Source organism: Bombina bombina, chromosome 2 (assembly GCF_027579735.1).
Source record: "Bombina bombina isolate aBomBom1 chromosome 2, aBomBom1.pri, whole genome shotgun sequence".
Lineage (NCBI taxonomy): Eukaryota > Metazoa > Chordata > Amphibia > Anura > Bombinatoridae > Bombina > Bombina bombina.
The window spans coordinates 11,509,209-11,527,709 of record NC_069500.1 but is presented as its reverse complement, the minus strand read 5'-3'; the positions used below and the strand labels follow the sequence as shown (position 1 = coordinate 11,527,709).

General features: G+C 39.7%; 1 protein-coding gene across 1 annotated transcript in view; it reads right to left on the bottom strand.

Annotated features, from left to right (window-relative positions):
* Positions 1–18,501, bottom strand: part of LOC128646838 (centromere protein F) — a 131,744-nt gene that overhangs the window by 37,891 nt on the left and 75,352 nt on the right. Inside the window, exon 5 of the mRNA XM_053699637.1 lies at positions 8,296–8,629. Coding sequence (XP_053555612.1) covers positions 8,296–8,629 — 334 coding nt within the window. The remainder of the gene's footprint in view (positions 1–8,295; positions 8,630–18,501) is intronic.

The following is an 18,501-nucleotide window of genomic DNA, read 5'->3' as shown; positions in this document are numbered from 1 at the left end:
TCACACATAGATCACTGATGTGCCGCACCCTGTGCTATTGTGTTACCTGCTTATCTGATTATCACTTGCTACAGTGTGTTTGTGTACAGACATTAGATCACAAGCTGTGTGTGTCACTAGTGAATAATCACACATAGATCACTGAGGTGCCGCACCCTGTGCTACTGTGTTACCTGCTTATCTGAGTATCACTTGCTACAGTGTGTTTGTGTACAGACATTAGATCACAAGCTGTGTGTGTCACTAGTGAATAATCACACATAGATCACTGATGTGCCGCACCCTGTGCTATTGTGTTACCTGCTTATCTGAGTATCACTTGCTACAGTGTGTTTGTGTACAGACGTTAGATCACAAGCTGTGTGTGTCACTAGTGAATAATCACACATAGATCACTGATGTGCCGCACCCTGTGCTACTGTGTTACCTGCTTATCTGAGTATCACTTGCTACAGTGTGTTTGTGTACAGACATTAGATCACAAGCTGTGTTTGTCACTAGTGAATAATCACACATAGATCACTGATGTGCCGCACCCTGTGCTACTGTGTTACCTACTTATCTGAGTATCACTTGCTACAGTGTGTTTGTGTACAGACATTAGATCACAAGCTGTGTGTGTCACTAGTGAATAATCACACATAGATCACTGATGTGCCGCACCCTGTGCTACTGTGTTACATGTTTATCTGAGTATCACTTGCTACAGTGTGTTTGTGTACAGACATTAGATCACAAGCTGTGTGTGTCACTAGTGAATAATCACACATAGATCACTGATGTGCCGCACCCTGTGCTATTGTGTTACCTGCTTACCTGAGTATCACTTGCTACAGTGTGTTTGTGTACAGACATTAGATCACAAGCTGTGTGTGTCACTAGTGAATAATCACACATAGATCACTGATGTGCCGCACCCTGTGCTACTGTGTTACATGTTTATCTGATTATCACTTGCTACAGTGTGTTTGTGTACAGACATTAGATCACAAGCTGTGTGTCACTAGTGAATAATCACACATAGATCACTGATGTGCCGCACCCTGTGCTACTGTGTTACATGTTTATCTGAGTATCACTTGCTACAGTGTGTTTGTGTACAGACATTAGATCACAAACTGTGTGTCACTAGTGAATAATCACACATAGATCACTGATGTGCCGCACCCTGTGCTACTGTGTTATCTGCTTATCTGAGTATCACTTGCTACAGTGTGTTTGTGTACAGACATTAGATCACAAGCTGTGTGTGTCACTAGTGAATAATCACACATAGATCACTAATGTGCCGCACCCTGTGCTACTGTGTTACCTACATATATGAGTATCACTTGCTACAGTGTGTTTGTGTATAGACATTAGATCACAAGCTGTGTGTGTCACTAGTGAATAATCACACATAGATCACTGATGTGCCGCACCCTGTGCTACTGTGTTACCTGTTTATCTGAGTATCACTTGCTACAGTGTGTTTGTGTACAGACATTAGATCACAAGCTGTGTGTGTCACTAGTGAATAATCACACATAGATCACTGATGTGCCGCACCCTGTGCTATTGTGTTACCTACATATATGAGTATCACTTGCTACAGTGTGTTTGTGTACAGACATTAGATCACAAGCTGTGTGTGTCACTAGTGAATAATCACACATAGATCACTGATGTGCCGCACCCTGTGCTATTGTGTTACCTGCTTATATGAGTATCACTTGCTACAGTGTATTTGTGTACAGACATTAGATCACAAGCTGTGTGTGTCACTAGTGAATAATCACACATAGATCACTGGTGTGCCGCACCCTGTGCTATTGTGTTACCTATTTATCTGAGTATCACTTGCTACAGTGTGTTTGTGTACAGACATTAGATCACAAGCTGTGTGTGTAACTAGTGAATAATCACACCTAGATCACTGATGTGCCGCACCCTGTGCTACTGTGTTACCTGCTTATCTGAGTATCACTTGCTACAGTGTGTTTGTGTACAGACATTAGATCACAAGCTGTGTGTGTCACTAGTGAATAATCACACATAGATCACTGATGTGCCGCACCCTGTGCTACTGTGTTACCTGTTTATCTGAGTATCACTTGCTACAGTGTGTTTGTGTACAGACATTAGATCACAAGCTGTGTGTGTAACTAGTGAATAATCACACCTAGATCACTGATGTGCCGCACCCTGTGCTACTGTGTTACCTGCTTATCTGAGTATCACTTGCTACAGTGTGTTTGTGTACAGACATTAGATCACAAGCTGTGTGTGTCACTAGTGAATAATCACACATAGATCACTGATGTGCCGCACCCTGTGCTACTGTGTTACCTGTTTATCTGAGTATCACTTGCTACAGTGTGTTTGTGTACAGACATTAGATCACAAGCTGTGTGTCACTAGTGAATAATCACACATAGATCACTGATGTGCCGCACCCTGTGCTACTGTGTTACCTGCTTATCTGATTATCACTTGCTACAGTGTGTTTGTGTACAGACATTAGATCACAAGCTGTGTGTGTAACTAGTGAATAATCACACCTAGATCACTGATGTGCCGCACCCTGTGCTACTGTGTTACCTGCTTATCTGAGTATCACTTGCTACAGTGTGTTTGTGTACAGACATTAGATCACAAGCTGTGTGTGTCACTAGTGAATAATCACACATAGATCACTGATGTGCCTCACCCTGTGCTACTGTGTTACCTGCTTATCTGAGTATCACTTGCTACAGTGTGTTTGTGTACAGACATTAGATCACAAGCTGTGTGTGTCACTAGTGAATAATCACACCTAGATCACTGATGTGCCTCACCCTGTGCTACTGTGTTACCTACATATATGAGTATCACTTGCTACAGTGTGTTTGTGTACAGACATTAGATCACAAGCTGTGTGTGTCACTAGTGAATAATCACACCTAGATCACTGATGTGCCTCACCCTGTGCTACTGTGTTACCTACATATATGAGTATCACTTGCTACAGTGTGTTTGTGTACAGACATTAGATCACAAGCTGTGTGTGTCACTAGTGAATAATCACACCTAGATCACTGATGTGCCGCACCCTGTGCTACTGTGTTACCTGTTTATCTGAGTATCACTTGCTACAGTGTGCTTGTGTACAGACATTAGATCACAAGCTGTGTGTGTCACTAGTGAATAATCACACATAGATCACTGAGGTGCCGCACCCTGTGCTATTGTGTTACCTGCTTATCTGAGTATCACTTGCTACAGTGTGTTTGTGTACAGACATTAGATCACAAGCTGTGTGTGTGTCACTACTGAATAATCACACATAGATCACTGATGTGCCGCACCCTGTGCTACTGAGTTACCTGCTTACCTGAGTATCACTTGCTACAGTGTGTTTGTGTACAAACATTAGATCACAAGCTGTGTGTGTGTCACTACTGAATAATCACACATAGATCACTGATGTGCTGCACCCTGTGCTATTGTGTTACCTATTTATCTGAGTATCACTTGCTACAGTATGTTTGTGTACAGATTTTAGATCACAAGCTGTGTGTGTCACTAGTGAATAATCACACATAGATCACTGATGTGCCGTACCCTGTGCTACTGTGTTACCTGCTTATCTGAGTATCACTTGCTACAGTGTGTTTGTGTACAGACATTAGATCACAAGCTGTGTGTGTCACTAGTGAATAATCACACATAGATCACTGATGTGCCGTACCCTGTGCTACTGTGTTACCTGCTTATCTGAGTATCACTTGCTACAGTGTGTTTGTGTACAGACATTAGATCACAAGCTGTGTGTGTCACTAGTGAATAATCACACATAGATCACTGATGTGCCGCACCCTGTGCTATTGTGTTACATGTTTATCTGAGTATCACTTGCTACAGTGTGTTTGTGTACAGACATTAGATCACAAGCTGTGTGTCACTAGTGAATAATCACACATAGATCACTGATGTGCCGCACCCTGTGCTATTGATTTACCTGCTTATCTGATTATCACTTGCTACAGTGTGTTTGTGTACAGACATTAGATCACAAGCTGTGTGTGTCACTAGTGAATAATCACACATAGATCACTGATGTGCCGCACCCTGTGCTACTGTGTTACCTGCTTACCTGAGTATCACTTGCTACAGTGTGTTTGTGTACAGACATTAGATCACAAGCTGTGTGTGTGTCACTACTGAATAATCACACATAGATCACTGATGTGCTGCACCCTGTGCTATTGTGTTACCTATTTATCTGAGTATCACTTGCTACAGTGTGTTTGTGTACAGACATTAGATCACAAGCTGTGTGTGTCACTAGTGAATAATCACACATAGATCACTGATGTGCCGCACCCTGTGCTACTGTGTTACCTGCTTATCTTATTATCACTTGCTACAGTGTGTTTGTGTACAGACATTAGATCACAAGCTGTGTGTGTCACTAGTGAATGATCACACATAGATCACTGATGTGCCGCACCCTGTGCTATTGTGTTACCTACATATATGAGTATCACTTGCTACAGTGTTTGTGTACAGACATTAGGTCACAAGCTGTGTGTGTCACTAGTGAATAATCACACATAGATCATTTATGTGCCGCACCCTATGCTACTGTGTTACCTGCTTATCTGAGTATCACTTGCTACAGTGGGTTTGTGTACAGACATTAGATCACAAGCTGTGTGTGTCACTAGTAATAATCACACATAGATCACTGATGTGCTGCAACCTGTGCTACTGTGTTACCTGCTTACCTGAGTATCACTTGCTACAGTGTGTTTGTGTACAGACATTAGATCACAAGCTGTGTGTGTCACTAGTGAATAATCACACATAGATCACTGATGTGCCGCACCCTGTGCTATTGTGTTACCTCTTTATCTGAGTATCACTTGCTACAGTGTGTTTGTGTACAGACATTAGATCACAAGCTGTGTGTGTCACTAGTGAATAATCACACATAGATCACTGATGTGCCGCACCCTGTGCTACTGTGTTACCTGCTTATCTGAGTATCACTTGCTACAGTGTGTTTGTGTACAGACATTAGATCACAAGCTGTGTGTGTCACTAGTGAATAATCACACATAGATCACTGATGTGCCGCACCCTGTGCTACTGTGTTACCTACATATATGAGTATCACTTGCTACAGTGTGTTTGTGTACAGACATTAGATCACAAGCTGTGTGTGTCACTAGTGAATAATCACACATAGATCACTGATGTGCCGCACCCTGTGCTATTGTGTTACCTACATATATGAGTATCACTTGCTACAGTGTGTTTGTGTACAGACATTAGATCACAAGCTGTGTGTGTGTCACTAGTGAATAATCACACATAGATCACTGATGTGCCGCACCCTGTGCTACTGTGTTACTTGTTTATCTGAGTATCACTTGCTACAGTGTGTTTGTGTACAGACATTAGATCACACGCTGTGTGTGTCACTAGTGAATAATCACACATAGATCACTGATGTGCCGCACCCTGTGCTACTGTGTTATTTGCTTATCTGAGTATCACTTGCTACAGTGTGTTTGTGCACAGACATTAGGTCACAAGCTGTGTGTGTCACTAGTGAATAATCACACATAGATCACTGATGTGCTGCACCCTGTGCTACTGTGTTACCTGCTTATCTGAGTATCACTTGCTACAGTGTGTTTGTGTACAGACATTAGATCACAAGCTGTGTGTGTCACTAGTGAATAATCACACATAGATCACTGATGTGCCGCACCCTGTGCTACTGTGTTACCTGCTTATCTGAGTATCACTTGCTACAGTGTGTTTGTGTACAGACATTAGATCACAAGCTGTGTGTGTCACTAGTGAATAATCACACATAGATCACTGATGTGCTGCACCCTGTGCTACTGTGTTACCTATTTATCTGAGTGTCACTTGCTACAGTGTGTTTGTGTACAGACATTAGATCACAAGCTGTGTGTGTCACTAGTGAATAATCACACATAGATCACTGATGTGCTGCACCCTGTGCTACTGTGTTACCTGCTTATCTGAGTATCACTTGCTACAGTGTGTTTGTGTACAGACATTAGATCACAAGCTGTGTGTGTCACTAGTGAATAATCACACATAGATCACTGATGTGCTGCACCCTGTGCTACTGTGTTACCTGCTTATCTGAGTATCACTTGCTACAGTGTGTTTGTGTACAGACATTAGATCACAAGCTGTGTGTGTCACTAGTGAATAATCACACATAGATCACTGATGTGCCGCACCCTGTGCTATTGTGTTACCTGTGTATCTGAGTATCACTTGCTACAGTGTGTTTGTGTACAGACATTAGATCACAAGCTGTGTGTGTCACTAGTGAATAATCACACATAGATCACTGATGTGCCGCACCCTGTGCTATTGTGTTACCTGTGTATCTGAGTATCACTTGCTACAGTGTGTTTGTGTACAGACATTAGATCACAAGCTGTGTGTGTCACTAGTGAATAATCACACATAGATCACTGATGTGCCGCACCCTGTGCTATTGTGTTACATGTTTATCTGAGTATCACTTGCTACAGTGTGTTTGTGTACAGACATTAGATCACAAGCTGTGTGTGTCACTAGTGAATAATCACACATAGATCACTGATGTGCCGCACCCTGTGCTATTGTGTTACCTGTGTATCTGAGTATCACTTGCTACAGTGTGTTTGTGTACAGACATTAGATCACAAGCTGTGTGTGTCACTAGTGAATAATCACACATAGATCACTGATGTGCCGCACCCTGTGCTATTGTGTTACATGTTTATCTGAGTATCACTTGCTACAGTGTGTTTGTGTACAGACATTAGATCACAAGCTATGTGTGTCACTAGTGAATAATCACACATAGATCACTGATGTGCCGCACCCTGTGCTACTGTGTTACCTATTTATCTGAGTATCACTTGCTACAGTGTGTTTGTGTACAGACATTAGATCACAAGCTGTGTTTGTCACTAGTGAATAATCACACATAGATCACTGATGTGCCGCACTCTGTGCTACTGTGTTACCTATTTATCTGAGTATCACTTGCTACAGTGTGTTTGTGTACAGACATTAGATCACAAGCTGTGTGTGTCACTAGTGAATAATCACACATAGATCACTGATGTGCCGCACCCTGTGCTACTGTGTTACCTGCTTACCTGAGTATCACTTGCTACAGTGTGTTTGTGTACAGACATTAGATCACAAGCTGTGTGTGTCACTAGTGAATAATCACACATAGATCACTGATGTGCCTCACCCTGTGCTACTGTGTTACCTGCTTATCTGAGTATCACTTGCTACAGTGTGTTTGTGTACAGACATTAGATCACAAGCTGTGTGTGTCACTAGTGAATAATCACACATAGATCACTGATGTGCTGCACCCTGTGCTATTGAGTTACCTGTTTATCTGAGTATCACTTGCTACAATGTGTTTGTGTACAGACATTAGATCACAAGCTGTGTGTGTCACTAGTGAATAATCACACATAGATCACTGATGTGCCGCACCCTGTGCTACTGTGTTACCTGCTTATCTGAGTATCACTTGCTACAGTGTGTTTGTGTACAGATATTAGATCACAAGCTGTGTGTGTCACTAGTGAATAATCACACATAGATCACTGATGTGCCGCACCCTGTGCTACTGTGTTACCTACATATATGAGTATCACTTGCTACAGTGTGTTTGTGTACAGACATTAGATCACAAGCTGTGTGTCACTAGTAATAATCACACATAGATCACTGATGTGCCGCACCCTGTGCTATTGTGTTACCTGCGTATCTGAGTATCACTTGCTACAGTGTGTTTGTGTACAGACATTAGATCACAAGCTGTGTGTGTCACTAGTGAATATTCACACATAGATCACTAATGTGCCGCACCCTGTGCTATTGTGTTACCTGTTTATCTGAGTATCACTTGCTACAGTGTGTTTGTGTACAGACATTAGATCACAAGCTGTGTGTGTCACTAGTGAATAATCACACCTAGATCACTGATGTGCCGCACCCTGTGCTACTGTGTTACCTGCTTACCTGAGTATCACTTGCTACAGTGTGTTTGTGTACAGACATTAGATCACAAGCTGTGTGTGTCACTAGTGAATAATCACACCTAGATCACTGATGTGCCTCACCCTGTGCTACTGTGTTACCTACATATATGAGTATCACTTGCTACAGTGTGTTTGTGTACAGACATTAGATCACAAGCTGTGTGTGTCACTAGTGAATAATCACACATAGATCACTGATGTGCCGCACCCTGTTGTACTTTGTTACCTGTATAACTGAGTATTTTTTTCTGTCAGTTGTTTGTTTGCATCCTTGAGGTCATTTTCGTTTCTTTGTAATTTATCCTCTAGGTTTGCTTTCTCCTTAGCTGTTTTTTCCAGTGATTGTTCTTTTCTGTATAATTCCCCCTCAGTGCTACTCAGTAAGGACTTTGTTCTCTCGTGTTCCTCTGTGGTTTTTCTCAGGGTTTGCTGAATCTCCTGTAAAGTCGCCTGTTTCATCTGGATGTCACTGGTTAAACTGTAGTCCAGGGCGTCATGTTCCTCCTGCAGCTGCTGTAACTTCGCTGTGCTGCTGTCATGCTGCTCCGACACTCTGGACACTGGAGGGGACATAAAATGTTAGCAAATGTGATTAATATTAAGATCTCATTTGTATAATCCCAGGAAATAATGGGATAGGTTACGTGCGGGGCGGTAGTTTGTGTTCCTGCTCATGCTTTAACCTGCTAGAAGTACGTTATTTGCGCATACGCTAACCCAACATGTGCAAAAAGTCTTAATTCGAATATCACATTTAACCTTGTACACCAACCAAAACTGAAATATTAATATTTCACATTTGCAGAATATGTTATTATTCAGAAATACTAAATTATATTTTATTATATATACAGGGAGTGCAGAATTATTAGGCAAGTTGTATTTTTGAGGATTAATTTTATTATTGAACAACAACCATGTTCTCAATGAACCCAAAAAACTCATTAATATCAAAGCTGAATAATTTTGGAAGTAGTTTTTAGTTTGTTTGTAGTTATAGCTATTTTAGGGGGATATCTGTGTGTGCAGGTGACTATTACTGTGCATAATTATTAGGCAACTTAACAAAAAACAAATATATACCCATTTCAATTATTTATTTTTACCAGTGAAACCAATATAACATCTCAACATTCACAAATATACATTTCTGACATTCAAAAACAAAACAAAAACAAATCAGTGACCAATATAGCCACCTTTCTTTGCAAGGACACTCAAAAGCCTGCCATCCATGGATTCTGTCAGTGTTTTGATCTGTTCACCATCAACATTGCGTGCAGCAGCAACCACAGCCTCCCAGACACTGTTCAGAGAGGAGTACTGTTTTCCCTCCTTGTAAATCTCACATTTGATGATGGACCACAGGTTCTCAATGGGGTTCAGATCAGGTGAACAAGGAGGCCATGTCATTAGATTTTCTTCTTTTATACCCTTTCTTGCCAGCCACGCTGTGGAGTACTTGGACGCGTGTGATGGAGCATTGTCCTGCATGAAAATCATGTTTTTCTTGAAGGATGCAGACTTCTTCCTGTACCACTGCTTGAAGAAGGTGTCTTCCAGAAACTGGCAGTAGGACTGGGAGTTGAGCTTGACTCCATCCTCAACCCGAAAAGGCCCCACAAGCTCATCTTTGATGATACCAGCCCAAACCAGTACTCCACCTTGCTGGCGTCTGAGTCGGACTGGAGCTCTCTGCCCTTTACCAATCCAGCCACGGGCCCATCCATCTGGCCCACCAAGACTCACTCTCATTTCATCAGTCCATAAAACCTTAGAAAAATCAGTCTTGAGATATTTCTTGGCCCAGTCTTGACGTTTCAGCTTGTGTGTCTTGTTCAGTGGTGGTCGTCTTTCAGCCTTTCTTACCTTGGCCATGTCTCTGAGTATTGCACACCTTGTGCTTTTGGGCACTCCAGTGATGTTGCAGCTCTGAAATATGGCCAAACTGGTGGCAAGTGGCATCTTGGCAGCTGCACGCTTGACTTTTCTCAGTTCATGGGCAGTTATTTTGCGCCTTGGTTTTTCCACACGCTTCTTGCGACCCTGTTGACTATTTTGAATGAAACGCTTGATTGTTCGATGATCACGCTTCAAAAGCTTTGCAATTTTAAGAGTGCTGCATCCCTCTGCAAGATATCTCACTATTTTTGACTTTTCTGAGCCTGTCAAGTCCTTCTTTTGACCCATTTTGCCAAAGGAAAGGAAGTTGCCTAATAATTATGCACACCTGATATAGGGTGTTGATGTCATTAGACCACACCCCTTCTCATTACAGAGATGCACATCACCTAATATGCTTAATTGGTAGTAGGCTTTCGAGCCTATACAGCTTGGAGTAAGACAACATGCATAAAGAGGATGATGTGGTCAAAATACTCATTTGCCTAATAATTCTGCACTCCCTGTATAGATGAATATAAATAGGTATATATATATATATATATATATATATATATATATATATATATATATATATGATGAGTAGAAAGTGAGAAAACAGCGCTATTCCAGGGGGTCTTCCCTGACTTCACTAGTGGTTGGATGGTTATTCAATTAACAGATAACCTCAAATAGTGTTGGTAAATATGTAGATGCAGGACTTTTAAACTTCACAGCAGCTTCCTCCTCCCGTCGCAAAGCCTCTTCCTGGGTCATTTTAGACCCCGGAAGAGGCTTTGCGATGGGCGGAGGAAGCTGCTGGGAAGTTTAAAAGTCCTTCAAAAGGGATTAGAAAACAATTTCTCTGAAGTACGTGTCACTATCATAGACTGCCCTGATCTCACACAAGGACCATTTGGCTTTCCTGTTAAAGGCTTGTGTGGAAACTGGAAAGCCCAGGATTGCAGACGTAGGAGGTGTACCATATTTGGTACCTACCCCGAAACTTAACAAACCCAAAGAAAACAGGCAACCAGTCTCTACCAGGACTGAAGGTTCATACTCTAAGAGGAGAAGGCACATACTCTAGGAGGAGAAGGACAACACTACTCGGCCCCACTTCCACTACCACGCCAGGATCACGGAAGTTTCACACTTACAAGAGGTGGCAGCTTACCTCATAAGATTGAGGTTTGTTCTAGTAAGTGCAATACCTACCAGATTTCCTGAGCATCACACACCTGAACTTTAATCCAATTACATCTTAATGGACTTATTATTTATTTTCTGTTATTTCTATTAATTTATGTGATATAACATTTTGATTTTATACAATTAGATTTTGCACTAATAAGTGCATCTACATATTTAGCAACACTATTTGAGGTTATCTGTTAATTAAATAACCATCTAACCACTAGTGAAGTCAGGGAAGACCCCCTGGAATAGCGCTGTTTTCTCACTTTCTTCTCATCATTTTTGGTTTGCAGGGGTCTACTCACCCTCTTTTGGGTGGATAATCCCTCCATTCACTTTGATATACAGCTGCCTTTCTAGGATCCCTAACTCACACTCCAGCTAAACAAGACTAACAGCGCTAACTACTGTTGTATTGGGTATATCTACCCATACAACCCAACCCCATATATATATATATATATATATATATATATATATATATATATATATATATATATATATATATATTTATATATATATAGGAATATCTATTTATAAATACTCAGAACATATTCTGCTATGTGCAGATCATTGGGATGTGAAATATGTACAGCAAATACTTAGTTAAATCCTTTATTATAAATGAATATTGCATACATTTTTTCAGCTAATTAACCTATATATTAATGAGTTTGTATGTGAATATATGTCTGTAAATAGATATAAACATATATCAATATTTAAATACATAAAAAATAAATATAAACATATAAATACATATATACACATATAAATAGATAAATATATATACACATATAAATAAATATATATATACACATATAAATAAATATATATATACACATATAAATAAATATATATATACACATATAAATAAATATATATATACACATATAAATAAATATATATATACACATATAAATAGATACATTTATGGACATGTATATGTATGTATCTCTATGCTAAAGCCTTTTTTCTAACACCTAAGACCTCATATCGTTGATCCTTTATAACTTTTTTATGCTATTATTTTAAAATGAATTTTATTAGATAGTCACTGTTAATATGAGTGTATCTGTACTTTTAAATGTATTTCTGATGTGTTGTGTGCATTTTAGTCTTGCATAACCGTTAACCAGATCTATTGTTTTAAATAAAGTACATAAAACAAACCAAAAATCTATGCAGAAAAGAGTGTAACTTACTGGTGTGGAAAAATTATAATTTTTAATAACTATTTTTGCAAAAAATATTAATGAAAAAGTCTTGATTTCAGAATGTTCGGATTTTAGAATTCCAGATTTGAGCTTTTGTGCCATTAATACTACTACTAATAATAATATTAATGTGAATAGTTACTGTTCATGCACTGACATTGGGAGGTGCTTGGCTTAGAAAATATAAAAGACTACACAAATCATAAAGGATATCTCTAAATAAAATATAATTTATGCTTATCTGATAAAGGGTCAGATTACAAGTGGAGCGCTAAATATCGCTTGCATGCAAGCGATATTAGCTCTCCACTTTATAATACCAAGTTAATTTGGTATTACAAGTTAATTGCAATACAAACATGATTGCTAGGAAGCATTGTGCTTGTGAGAGCGTACTTTCATGGGCTCCTATGGGAGCCTCGTTCTGATTCTGTCAGACGGCATCAGAACCTCACGCAGCGAAGGGGGGTAAGTAGCGCAAAGACGGGCAGTATTTATAAATATATATGTATAGGCTTATACAGGTAACTGAGCAGAGACGGAATAAAAAGTAATCTTTTATTCCAACATTGGTTAAAATACATCTATGGGTCACAGCGTACAGCAAGATCCAATAACATGTTTTGGCTATTTCATAAATATGTGATTAGTTATTACTTTGTATTTGCACATCGCAAAATGGATTATCACATTATGAAAAAATGTTGTTATATTTATACGCATACACATACTGTATAAATGTACAGGCAAATATGTACCTATATGTAACTGTATTAAATGCACACAAAGGAAAGAGCCGCCTCTTGTATTTACAAAAAGGGAACATTCAGTATCACACATATAACTGTTGTTCATTCATAACAAATAACTTTCACCTAGACTACGAGTTTTGGTTATGAGTCAAATAGCAGCGTTGTGGCCCATAACGCATCATTTACCCTAACTCAGCCATTACAAGTCTTGTTGGTATAGCTGTACCGCAAGCCTTTTAGCCTGATGTTTTTTCATGGGATTCCCATAGCGCCGGTATTACGAGTTTTGCGGTGAGGCTAAAAAGCGAGCGTTACAGCCTAAAATGAGAAGATCCGTACCGCCATCTAAAGTCAGTAGTTATGAGTTTTACACTACAAATCTGTAACATAAAACTCATAACCTGGCTCTCTGCTTCAGACACAGCATCCACTGCTGAACTGTCACATGGGGGTCTCCATTTCAGCCACACTCCTAGGTCTGGCAATAGACTAGGAGGTGGTGTCGGTATTTTACTTTCCTCTCGTTGCATCTTCCAACAAATACAGCCCTTCTCTTCACTCACATTTTCTTCATTTGAAGCACACATGATTCGGTTATTCTCTCCCCTCTCTATAAGTGTTGCAGTCATATACCGCCCCCCTGGCTCCCCAACTCAATTTTTAGATCACTTTGCTGCCTGGCTTCCTTATTTCCTTTCCTCAGACACCCCTGCCATCATTCTTGGCGACTTTAACATCCCTCTTGACAATCCCACTGCCTCCTCTGCAAAACACTTCCTCTTTCGGCCTGTTACAATGGACTGACTCTCCCACTCACAAAGATGGTCATTCCCTTGATCTGACTTTCACCTATCGATGCACTCTTTTAAATTTTAGAAACTCCCCTTTTCCTCTCTCTGACCATCATCTCCTAACTTGCGACATCACTTCCCTACCTACAACTCCCCCTCCCTCTACCCCTCACACCAAACTTCACAGAAGCACTAAGTCACTAGAACTGCATCAGCTCGCTAGCTCTCTCAAACCTCTCCTCTCATCCATCACCTCCTTTTCCTGCCCTGACCAATCTATCTGCCAGTATAATTCCACCCTTACATCGGTCATTGACACTCTGGCTCCTACAACCTTAGCTCAGAAAACACACTCTCATCCTCAGCCGTGGCATACTCCTCTGAAACGACACCTACGCAGATGCTCCCGTACTGCTGAGCGACACTGGAGGAAATCTCGGAGTTCAGCTGACTTTCTTCACTACAAGTTCATTCTGAACTCCTACTATTCTGCCCTTAATCTTTATAAGCAACAATATTTTTCCAATCTCATCTCTACTCTTTCCTCTAACCCTAAATATGTCTTATCCACGTTCAACACTCTTCTCCGCCCACCCCCACCTCCTAACACAACCTCTCTCTCAGCTCAAGATTTTGCCATCCACTTCAACAACAAAATTGACTCCAACAGAAGTGAAATCAGCTCTCAACATAATTCCAATCTCCCACCCCCTCAAAAGCTCACGATCACCCAAAACCCAAATATCCAAAAATGCAGCTCTTTTGCCCCGGTTAATGAGGATTAAGTTTCTGCCCTTATACTGTCCTCCCACCTCACTATCTGTCCCCTCAACCCCATCCCCTCACAGCTACTCCCCTCCCTTTCTTCTACCCTCACCCCCATACTCACACACATTTTCAACCTCTCCCTCAGCACTGGTATATTTCCCTCATCTCTAAAACATGCACTGGTCACACCTATCCTCAAAAAACCTTCCCTCGATCCAACCTCCCCTTCCAACTACCGCCCTATTTCCCTACTCCCTCTTGCCTCAAAGCTCCTCGAAAAGCTAATTTATGCACATCTATCCCATTTCCTTACACTAAACTCTCTTCTTGACCCACTGCAATCTTGATTTCGTTCCCGAAAAAAGTAGAGTCAGAAATGTGAGTTTCTGGCTCCAAGAGCAGATTGCATTTATTAGCACTTACTGTCCCCTACATTAGGTATCAAAAAACCTTGAAAAGGAAGAAAATGTGGGTGGAGCAGCGTGTATCTATAATTAAAACCTAACTTTTATTTCAACACTTAAAAAAAGAAAATAATAACATACAATTAAAAACACAAATTCGCGTAGAACTTAGAAATTGGGGTTAAATTGTACCCTTTATTTAGTATTTGGGTGGAGTAACGAAATGAAAGAGGGGTATCAGTGTTCAGATATTATGATACTGAAATACGTTTATCTGAAGGGCTGATATAAGTGTGGATTCTCTTCTATCTCTAACAACTACGTTACTGTATCAAATTATTGATGTGCATACGTATGGTGTTGCTCTGGGTATTATATCTCTCTGATAAAACTAAATAGTATACACCTCCTCTAATGAGCTTGTATATCAGATTGAGAAAAATATAGTATCGTATTTAATTGGATTGATAAGAGAATAAACTTTTATGATTTAAGATTTAGGTGTTGTGTACACGTGCAGATGTAATTCTGCTATATATGCTGGAATTCAAGTATTGAGAAAAAATATATATATCTGGCTACAATGCGCTATAGGGATAAATGCCTTTAGATAATGCTTAAACAGCAAATTTTATCTTAGTCCTTATAAGAGCGATAGGAGCATTCCCCTTATTTCTGGGGCATTGTGGTCTGTACACAAGCTGTTATATCTTTTCTCTTAGCTTAGTTGTTATTGTGCTTCTTTTTCAACCTATTTTTTCTATTATATATGGGTACTTGTAAAGTGTTGAAATTATAAACTTTGAACAGAGTAGTTATTGGTTGTATTTTTTGTAGAATCAAGTCAATGTAGGGCTGATTACGCTTTCCCCTTGGTATATATATATATATGTATTGACTTTGACTTAATTATAGCTTTGTGTGATTCAGTGTGTTATATATCTTTGTATATTTTTCAGGAATTTTCTTGAGAGTCACTACACTTGGCCTTATGTATTATTACTTAATTTACTGAAATTATTGTGTATGTTAGGTACATTCAGTAATATATCCTACTTGCTAGTGCAATATTTGTTCGCAATATCATATATAAATTCTTGTAGTTCGCTTGTATTGTTTGGTAATACTGCTGACTGTATAATACTGTAATGGACCATTACAGTATTATACAGTCAGCAGTATTACCAAACAATACAAGCGAACTACAAGAATTTATATATGATATTGCGAACAAATATTGCACTAGCAAGTAGGATATATTACTGAATGTACCTAACATACACAATAATTTCAGTAAATTAAGTAATAATACATAAGGCCAAGTGTAGTGACTCTCAAGAAAATTCCTGAAAAATATACAAAGATATATAACACACTGAATCACACAAAGCTATAATTAAGTCAAAGTCAATACATATATATATATATATACCAAGGGGAAAGCGTAATCAGCCCTACATTGACTTGATTCTACAAAAAATACAACCAATAACTACTCTGTTCAAAGTTTATAATTTCAACACTTTACAAGTACCCATATATAATAGAAAAAATAGGTTGAAAAAGAAGCACAATAACAACTAAGCTAAGAGAAAAGATATAACAGCTTGTGTACAGACCACAATGCCCCAGAAATAAGGGGAATGCTCCTATCGCTCTTATAAGGACTAAGATAAAATTTGCTGTTTAAGCATTATCTAAAGGCATTTATCCCTATAGCGCATTGTAGCCAGATATATATATTTTTTCTCAATACTTGAATTCCAGCATATATAGCAGAATTACATCTGCACGTGTACACAACACCTAAATCTTAAATCATAAAAGTTTATTCTCTTATCAATCCAATTAAATACGATACTATATTTTTCTCAATCTGATATACAAGCTCATTAGAGGAGGTGTATACTATTTAGTTTTATCAGAGAGATATAATACCCAGAGCAACACCATACGTATGCACATCAATAATTTGATACAGTAACGTAGTTGTTAGAGATAGAAGAGAATCCACACTTATATCAGCCCTTCAGATAAACGTATTTCAGTATCATAATATCTGAACACTGATACCCCTCTTTCATTTCGTTACTCCACCCAAATACTAAATAAAGGGTACAATTTAACCCCAATTTCTAAGTTCTACGCGAATTTGTGTTTTTAATTGTATGTTATTATTTTCTTTTTTTAAGTGTTGAAATAAAAGTTAGGTTTTAATTATAGATACACGCTGCTCCACCCACATTTTCTTCCTTTTCAAGGTTTTTTGATACCTAATGTAGGGGACAGTAAGTGCTAATAAATGCAATCTGCTCTTGGAGCCAGAAACTCACATTTCTGACTCTACTTTTTTCTGAATCATTGATTCTTGCATAAGCACTCCAGCAAGTACCCACTGTAAAATTGAATGTAGGTACAAACTAGCAGTCCCTATTCACGAGTGTAGTGCGGTTGCAATCTTTTGCGTTTTCTTGATTTCGTTCCCATCACTCTACAGAGACAGCAATTGTCAAAGTTACCAATGACCTACTTACAGCAAAATCCAAAGGCCACTTCTCTCTGCTTATCCTCCTTGACCTGTCTGCAGCCTTTGACACTGTTGACCACCCTCTTCGGCATCTGTGACACAGCTCTCTCATGGTTCTCTTCCTACCTGACTAATCGTACATTTAGTGTAGCCTTCTCCGGAGCATCCGCTTCCCCGTTACCACTTTCTGTTGGGGTACCTCAAGGCTCTGTCCTTGGTACCCTTCTCTTTTCAATCTACACGTCATCACTAGGTTCCTTAATAAAGTCCCATGGGTTTCAATACCATTTGTATTCCGATGACACACCCAAATCTACCTCTCTGCACCAGACCTACCTCCTTCCTTACTAACCCGTGTCACTAACTGTCTTTCTCACATCTCATCTTGGATGTCCTCTCACTACCTTAAGCTAAATCTCTCCAAAACTGAACTCCTTATTTTTCCCCCTTCTCCCAATGTCTCCACCCCCAAAATTTCTATAACTGTTGATAATTCCATCATTACCCTTACCCCGCATGCCCAATGTCTTGGGGTCACACTTGACTCTGATCTTTCCTTCACTCCTCACATTCAGTCCTTGGCTAAAGCCTGCCGCTTCCACCTTAAAAACATCGCTAAAATTAGACATTTCCTTACACAAGATACAACCAAGATTTTAATCCACTCTCTCATCCTTTCCCACCTCGACTACTGCAAATCCGTTCTTTCTGGTCTGCCTAGCTGCCGCATAGCTCCTTTACAATCCATTATGAATGCCTCTGCCAGGCTCATCTTCCTTACTCATCGATCTTCATCTGCTGCACCTCTCTGCCAATCCCTTCACTGGCTTCCTCTTGCCTCTAGGATTAAACATAAGATCCTCACCCTGACATATAAAGCTCTCAACTGCACTGC